The 8,951-nt window shown below is 44.8% G+C and overlaps 1 protein-coding gene across 8 annotated transcripts in view; it reads right to left on the reverse strand.

The window, feature by feature from the left end:
* dab1a (DAB adaptor protein 1a) overlaps positions 1–8,951 on the reverse strand; it is a 238,643-nt gene that overhangs the window by 23,124 nt on the left and 206,568 nt on the right. For all 8 annotated transcript variants that reach the window (XM_008407378.2, XM_008407379.2, XM_008407380.2 and 5 more), the window contains one exon: positions 7,966–8,064. In XM_008407378.2, coding sequence (XP_008405600.1) covers positions 7,966–8,064 — 99 coding nt within the window. The remainder of the gene's footprint in view (positions 1–7,965; positions 8,065–8,951) is intronic.

Genomic DNA, 8,951 nt, shown 5'->3' on the forward strand with positions numbered 1-8,951 from the left:
GGGGCCCTCGGGGCAGTCACCCCCAAACTGGAGCAGTGGCTCAAACAGATCCCAGGAACAACATCAGACATCTCAGTCCAGAAATGTGCAGTTCTAGGCACAGCCAAGATACTGCGCAGARCCCYCRAGCTCYCAGGCCTCTGGTAGAGGACCCGAGCTCAGAGGATGAAACAGACCACCCGCGGAGGGTGAGAAGGGAATTTTTTTTTTTAAATTTTTTTTTATTTAAAGATTGAAAACACAGTTTTAACTCCTCACAATAATTATTCCACACTAGCCCTCTACAATAACTCAGTAATATATCACAATGTACCTGTGATCAATATCAATAGATACCTCAATAACGTTTTAGCTGCTCAACCTCTCATGGTGGCATCAACTAACTCGTTCTTTGGTTGCCTAGCAACAACCTGTTGAGTAACTTTCACAGCCGCAGTTTCAGGTTTCGCCACTTTGCCTGATGACTGCATAAAAAAAGTCAGGCCACCAAATCTGGCAGGATTTCAACAATTTAAAACAAAAATAAAACAAAATACAGAATCAATAATCATCGATATCGACTGACATGAAATGTGGAAATGCTCACCGTGTACGAATACTTTTACAAGGAACTGCATGTTCACACCTGAGAAACTGCTAAAAAAACACACAAACCTTACAACCCCCTGAGAGTACACTCTGAACACCGACACTCGGTTAGAGACCTTGTATCCTTCACTGAATTATTTGCGGCTCTTCTGCCCTCTGCGGTTTAGTTTGGGTTGGATCTGCCAAGCTGGCATCGCCTGTGGCAGATGGCACTGTTTGTCCTGAGGACAGAGGGGGGGGGGGATCAGTGACAATCACAGCTCGGCAAGCTGTCGGACTTGATCACTTCATCTGCGCCCTCGCACCCAGCACACACACTCACACACACTCGCGTGCACAGAATTCACAGCTTAATGTGCAAAGGCCCTCTGTTAAGTCACACTAAATGTCTGCTTTGTTATTGTTGTCTGCGCCAGCTGCCCGCTGCGAGGAGAGGCGCGCAGTCAACATAATGATCCTGCGGCCCTTCAGTTCATCAGTGGGGCCGGGGCTCTGCACAATCACACGACAAACACACGCATCTGCTCCCTCTGTAGTCAATCCAGAGGTGAGACGTGGCGGGGAGGAGTGACAGCAGTTTAACACGGGGGGCCGCGAACAATCACACACACACTGTAAACCCCAGCAGAGGCAGATAATCGCTGTGTGAGTCATGTCTTCTAAATTTAATAATTGGAGTAATGATTATTATTATCACCTTTGATTGACCTGAAAATGACAGCTAAGGCAGTGTGTGAAGATGCACGCAAACACGCAGACACACACGCGCACACACGCACACACACAGCTCATTTACGGAGGTTATTGAATTATCTCTGGGTGGGCGGCGAGGTGACAAAGAGAGACTCTGATTCAAAGAGTGCGCACAATGAAATGACTGGATAAATTCAAACGCTCCTCTTCATCTTGGCAGCAAGTTAAGCTTAAACAGCAGAAGCGCTTCGTATGCGCAGTCAGCAGGTCGCTGGGACTTTGACGTCTTTTGAGCCGGTTTCTCAGCACGAAGCTCGCGTTGTTAAAACGTCGACCCTGTGACATTCTCAGGGAGGCTGGAAGTTGTTGGTTTTATGAGGCAAATCTGTTCCATTGTCTTTATACAACAGACGTTGACGTTGACCGTACATCTCAAAAAAAGAGGAATACAGTCTAGGATGGAGACCAGCGCAAGATGCATAACATACTAAGAAAAACTAACCCAAATGGCACATTTAGCACATTTAACTCCGCTGTTACTGTTCCCAAAGATATTTTCAACTAAGATATTTTCATTGCTGAAAAAAAACAACCTCTCAAATAATTATTACGAGCACCTTGAAAAGTTTCTGGCTGTTTTGTATTAAACACTGGATCAGAAAGGCATCAGCAACCACCCTCAAATGTTTTGACGTGAAGATGCTGACTTGATTCCCATCATGCTACACTCTCAGCATCCCTGTACGTAAACTGTTGCGAAAACAATGAAAGCTTGCAAAGCAGGCGCTTATGGCTATCCGAACAGAAGCTGAAAATGAAAGAAATTTGTGTGGATCAATTTAGATCATGCATGCGTAGGTTTCTGACAATGTTTGTGCTTCAATCATAATAACCTAGAGAAAAAAAAAAACGATAGGAAAAGGATAGAAATAAAAATAAACCAGACAATTTCATGGAGCTCCTCTGCCGCCCCCAAAAATATTCTTATTTTTATAAATTGGTGAAAACTGGTTGCATCCTGCCACATGTTATCCATCGAAAGGTTCTGCTGCTAACATGCTTTGCACTGGGTGGCTGCTTGCTTCCAGAATGCTGAAGTCATGTACGCTTCCTGTATGTGCTTTTCATTGCAAATGTCCTGCTGCTTTATTCTCAGGAAAATCTGGAGGGTCAACCGCGCCACCGTGAAGCCCTATAGACCTCAGACGCTAAGCATGGCTGCTTTAAAGGAGCAGTGTTATGGAAAATCAACGTTTTGAGCTTTGCATCATGTTACAATGTCAATCCATCATCAAAGGCATACCTGCAGTGTTGCCTTGATTCTTTCATGTGCGTTTAAGGAACAATTGAATCTCCTACTCAGCTCCTACAGACTAGCGCTAGCAGCAATTAGCAAACATCTGGTGGAACTGCGCATCGGCTGAGCTCGTCATAGGAACCGCTTCTCAGTGAAAAACGATTTTAAAAGCTTAATGGAGGAACGTTATGATGATGCGCTGAAGGGGGCACTAAATTGCAAATCAAATTTCTTTTAAATCATGTTTGATATATCCAGCAACTGAAGGTAACATAGTTACTTGATTATGCTATAAAATGGCTTTCCAGGGCAGTTGGTTGTTTGCAAAGACATGTATGTAAAAATTCAATAACGACTTTATGCTCTCTCTCTCTGTCTGTCCAGATATGCTGATATGGACAACAGCCCCACACGGCATCGGTGTCTCTCGAGGGGATTGTGGGCAGCGTGTCCTTGAACAGCTGCTGGCCACTGACCCAAAATTTTCTGCTCCGATGCCGGGAGTGAGGAGGGAGGAAAGGAAGCAGTGGGACACTGTCGGTCTAACCTCCTCCAACCTTCACATCCCTCTCCTGGAAAGCAGCCCACCGAGGCTGCCCAGTCTCCAGCCAGCAGGCCCGCACCGTCAGAGCACTTAGCTTTGAGGTGTAATTAGTCGCTTGAATGAAAAAATCTCTGTGGAGCTTGGCTAAAATGAAGGCGAAAGAATAAAACGCACAAGACGTCGTGCAGTCAGATAACAGAAGCTGAACATTTGAGATTGTCTTGACATGCTGGGAGTGATGAACTGATCACATGACAGAAAGCCAAGGACGTGTTACAGTAAGGTTGTATTAATTTAAAGGTTTTATAACGATGCATTTGAGTCTTTCTTTTCAAGTGGGAGTTTGTGAAAAAGAAAAATAGGAAGCACAAGCTCAAAATTATACATACAGACTCAAATGTAAACACACAGCTCATTAATATGTCATCAAACGGCCCTTACTAAGTTGTACACTGTACCAGCTGTCAATCACGGTTTCATTCTCAGTAGTAATGTTGCATCAGTACCGCTGGGTGCACCAGCGGTGAAATAACGCAGCTGTAGCACCGACTACAAATTCTCTAACTTCACCTTAAATCAGGAGTCAGACGGGTGAAACGAAGATGTTCCAAACATGCACTGAAACTGGCTTTGGGATGGATAAAGCGGGCTAACGTTAGGGAACTACGCAGAATCTGTTTGAACTACGCCTGAAAACCAGAACCAACTTTTTATGAAAAAAAGAGACGTCACTTATCCAGATATATTACGCCAGCAGCTTGTTGATAGCGAGACATTCTTCACGACTTCCCAAGGGATATTTAACCAAACATTAGTGGATGTGTGTGCATGCTTTTGAGATCGTATGAATGAGTTTGACCTTGTGTTAAAAAGAGGGAATCCACAATAAATTCAAACTTGAGCACCCAATCTTTATCTGAATAAGCAGGACCGCCAACTTTAACTTACTGCTCATATGATTAGTCTATAAAGTTTAATGCGTAGATATTACATAATGCAGATTAATCGGGTTACCTAAGTCTCTCCCCTGCGTAAGGTAACCTGGTTCTGAGCAGCGTGACAATCGACAGCGAAAGGCAAACGTCTTCCTTGACTCGGTGAAGCCAACACGCGGAGCGCAATGACGGAAGCATAAAAGCTGCAAGAAGCTTTTTAAAAATGAAACAGTTTTTATACAGCATGTCTGTGTTTAATTCTGGCCAAGAAAGAGATGAAGGCTTTTAGAAGTTGCTCTTTTTAATGCTTTGAACCTTTTAGCCTCCAAATGCTGGATTTGGAGCCGTAAAGGTAATGACTGACATTCTCTAAGGAACGACAACGGAGAACATTGATTTAGTCGTCCCAGTTGCTCTAAAATACTATGCTAACGATAGCTTAAAATATCAACTCAGCAATGACTTTGGGTTTATTAGAAATGGTCTGACCACCGTCACACATCCATCTGCTCGTCCTTGCAGGGTTGAAGGGCTGGGTCTTATAGCCAGAGGTCATTGAGGGAGAGGTGGATCCACCCTGGACAGGTCGCCAGTCCATCACACAGCACCAGATAAAAATAACTAACGACCGCTCACCGCCGAAAGGCAAGAAGGAATTACTTGAAGAGTCATCCTGGTCTTTTAAAAGAGTTATCGGAACGGGCTAAATCAGAATCTGCACATCAAAGTTTTTTTTTTTCTTAAGATCAGAAATCAACCTCACAAATGATGGGTTACTTCTTTAGTATCTGCATTTTTGTTTTTTGTTTTTAAATAATGTGATTGAATGATGTATCTAATCTTTGTGACTCACGAGGTTCAGCCCTCAACTCCTGACATGAAGGTGTGTCCTTCCTACGCTTGGCGCCAGAGGCTGGTGAGGCCGGCGGCTGCACGTGTGTTGCTGTGCGTGTGTGTGAGAGCGTGTTTATCGAGATAGAGGCTGACCCGAAAGAGACGTGCCGACCTGCTCTCTCTGAGATTAATGCCTCCAACTCTTCTTCTACATCTCGAACAACACTCCCCTCCATCCTGCGCGTGACCTTCCCTCCTTCGACGGCTGGGGGTGGTGGTGGGTGGGGGGGGCATTCATCTATTCCTTAACCTGTACATCCATCCATCCTCCCATCTGGGTGACGGATGCATGCTGAGGGCGTGGCAGGGGGGTTTGAGATCGTCGAGATCCATGAACCTAAGCAGAGTCATTCTCTCCGTCTTCCTCTCTTCCCTTGGCATAAGGAGCGGTTGAAGGACTGATAGTGGCGACTGCATATCTTTATAGTTAATATTAATGCGAGGAGACAGAGGACAAGGTCTCCCTGAAGAGAGCTTTACTCTGACATATGCTCCCTGATTCCCTACCTATCTCTCCAACTCTGTTTCAGTCCATCTCTGTCCCTCCATCACAACCCCTCCCTCCTCTATCAATCTTTTCCACATCCTCGTTTCCTCTTATCGTTTCACCCAACCCTTTCCCTGCTTCTTTTCCTCTCTCCCCCACTTTGCTCCCTCGGCTTTTTACCCGTTTTTTTTTTTTTTTTTAGTATCTATTGTTTTATTTTCTTTATCACTCTGCCTTTCATCATAGAAATGTTGACGCGTCAAGGAGGGGTGAGGGACGCGACTTTATGAGGGCTGTAAAACGAGTTTTGAAGGTGAACGACGGGCAAACACACACGCACACACACGCACACACACACACACATGCACACACACACACGCACACACGTGCAACGCGAACAACGTCCGACTCATGCTGGGGGTGTAAATCTGGCAGCTAAACACCAGGTGTTGAGCTGCGGCTCAGACCGACCAGACAGCACGCCATGCACATTTATACGACACAGATGTTGAATTATGCTATAGAAATAAAGTTGTTTTCCTCCAGCTGCCACAAAAAAAACCAAAAAAAAAACAAAAACACACCATAAAAACAAGCAAACACTGAAAATCTTAACAGGCTTCCAGAGTAAACTGAGCCAAACACCTTAAAATTAATTTCTCTCCCATGTACCAGGCTCTTAATGCAGGAATGAATCTCAATCACCAGCACTAAAAGAAGGAAAACTGGCTTGTTTAGTGACATGAGACACACACGCACGCACACACGCACACACACCCCTGCACACGCGCACACACACACTTGAGGATCGGGGTGGAGGGGCGCGTTATATTTCTTGCTCAAGGATACATTACCAGGTATAGCCGGGTAGGGTATTGAGCCTCAATAAAAGCTGTCAGCAGATCCTTGGGTAGGAAAATTTAAAAAGAAATCACCCGGCACTTCTGGCCACTTTCCTCGGAGCTGCAAGCACACTCAATCTGCAACAGCATTTAATAACTGACTTCTGAGCTCTCTCCACGGACTGCCCTCTATTTATGACTGCCACTGTTGGTGTAAATCTCCAAGTTGTCAAGATGTCTGGCAGAAGCCAAGAAAATCTCCTTTTTATTGTGGTTTTGCTGGGATTTAAGGTATTTTTTTAGCTCCCATTAGGCAGAGGGAGAAAGGTGACTGATGGCAAACTGTGAGGTAAATAAGATAACTTTATAAATGGAGGAGGAGGCGGGGGGAGGATACAAAATGGTTTTAAAAAGTTGCATCCATTCACTCCTCCATTGTCCCCTCATTTACCTGAGTTTTGCGGGTGTAAGATTCAAGAGGGGACTAAGAAGAATATAACAGCAGGTTACCAGTGGCACAAGCCTGGAAAGGCTTTAAAGGGAGCCGTCCAGGAAGCCATTTTGGCAGAGACCAATTCCCCATTAACTGACTTATTTCAAGTCCGGAGAGCAGTCCCCTTCAAGTCCCGCCCAGATGAGGGAGCGCCTCACCCTATCTCTACGGTTCGAGTCCAGTCAAATATGGAGAATGAGTATTTCAGCAACTTGTACATTCGTTGCAACATTTTTATGTCTTAGCAGGGCAGAACCAACGATACTGCAGAATACAACCCAATCTGTCGACCCATCTCCCGCTCCGTCCTACAATCCCTCATGAACAAGACATCAAGATGCCTGCAGTCCTCAGCTTGAGGCAGAGACTGAGCCCTGACCTGAAGTGGGGTTGCAGAAAAGTAAAACCACAACAGTTTTTCTGCTTCGTGAAGCACAGAGTAATTCTCACTGCCAGTCCGTTGATTGAGATTCAGCTCCTGTGACAGGAAGGTTCCCTTATTAACATGACAGATAATATGTGGATGTTTGGGAATAATGGAATAGATGCCCAAATTGTTCTGTAACTATGAAGAAGTGTTCCTCAATTCGTCTCGCCCAACAATGTTTCACACTAAAGTTCACGAGCAGCATGTCTGTTAGCCAGCAAACAGACCAACTAAATAACCAACTAACAGCTCATTTAACTTTAAGTTTTACTTTATAAAGAGCAGGATGGCAAAAACACATAATATTCTCTAAAATAAGCCCTTTAGAAACAGACGTAGTGGGTGATCATCCTCCCCCTCCGTTCTAACACCATTCAGCAAAATCCATACCAAAAACCGGCACTGGGCTCCATGCCTCGTTATTGGAAGCGCCGAAATTAAACATACGATGAAGTCAGGACAGATCCCATTGGTCAGCCAGGAAAACAGCCAAGTAAGATGGAAAACGCATAATCCTGGAGCACAATATGAAACCAGTGTTGTCGCTGTTTGCAAAAAGGCATACAATGGGATAGCCATGTTCTCTCATCTACTACAGCCTTGTTCTCAGGGTTTCAATTAGGGCCTCCTGATTTCCCCGGGGGCCACTCCCTTTCATGGAGAAGCCTCATTAACAGAAGAAACACAAATACATGCACACACAGCAGGGCTGCGCGCGGCGGTGCTCACGCATATAAACAGACCCGCGTCGCCTTCAGAGCTTACCCCCGTCTTCTCATCAAAGATCTTGATCCCTCCGAAGGAAACGGTTAGAAACACCTTCTGCTTGTGTTCTCCTTTAGACCGCGCTGCAGCAGCTATACCCTGCGGACGAGACACACACATACACACACACACGATGCAAAACAATCGCATTAGGAACAGAAATGAAATACATGAAGAGTGGAAAGGGAATGCACATAAGTAGAGTCTCTGAGTAAAAGATTGTTCTCTTGGTGGATTGCTCTTCAGTATTGGTAACAAGCCACACATGGTGGCAGCAGTTTAGGATGAGACAATTTACAGCCACAGACAGACATTTCACCAACATGTTTAGCAGAAGATTATGCAACATTACGTAGGCTAAATGTCTGGAAATTATGGCAGACATGACGCTTCTGCACATTCTAAAATTACTCCACCAAGCAAGTAACGTAAAGCTGCTGTCACACCGTTTATTATCTTGCCGTACCTAGAATGCATTTTACAGAGGTCTAAAGGTGAAGAAATGAAGCACATTTTTCAAAACATCAAGTCCTGTCACATCTGTTTGGTATGCGTGTTGTTCCGTTTGCATAAATTAGAATGTTATAGAATTTCTTTTTTTTAATTTAACCATTATTTTATCAGAAAGTCCCTTAAGATAAAGTCTCTTTTTGAGGGAGACTTGGCCAAGAAGCACAACACAGCACAAAACATACAGTTTTCTACTGTGTCTGGACCAAATAAGTTACTTTTGTCATGATGTCATAACGTCATATTCCCAACGCCTCTTTTCTTAATGATCATCTAGGGAAGAAAGATCCCTGCGACAGACTGGCAACCTGTCCAGGGTGAACCCCGCCTCTCGCCCGGAACATTAGCTGGAGATAGGCACCATCACCCCTCCCATCGGAGGGATGGATGGATGGATGGATGGATGGATGGATGGATGGATGGATGGATGGATGGATGGATGGATGGATGGATGGATGGATGGATGGATGGATGGA

Source organism: Poecilia reticulata, linkage group LG4, assembly GCF_000633615.1.
Source record: "Poecilia reticulata strain Guanapo linkage group LG4, Guppy_female_1.0+MT, whole genome shotgun sequence".
NCBI classification, from domain to species: Eukaryota; Metazoa; Chordata; class Actinopteri; order Cyprinodontiformes; family Poeciliidae; genus Poecilia; species Poecilia reticulata.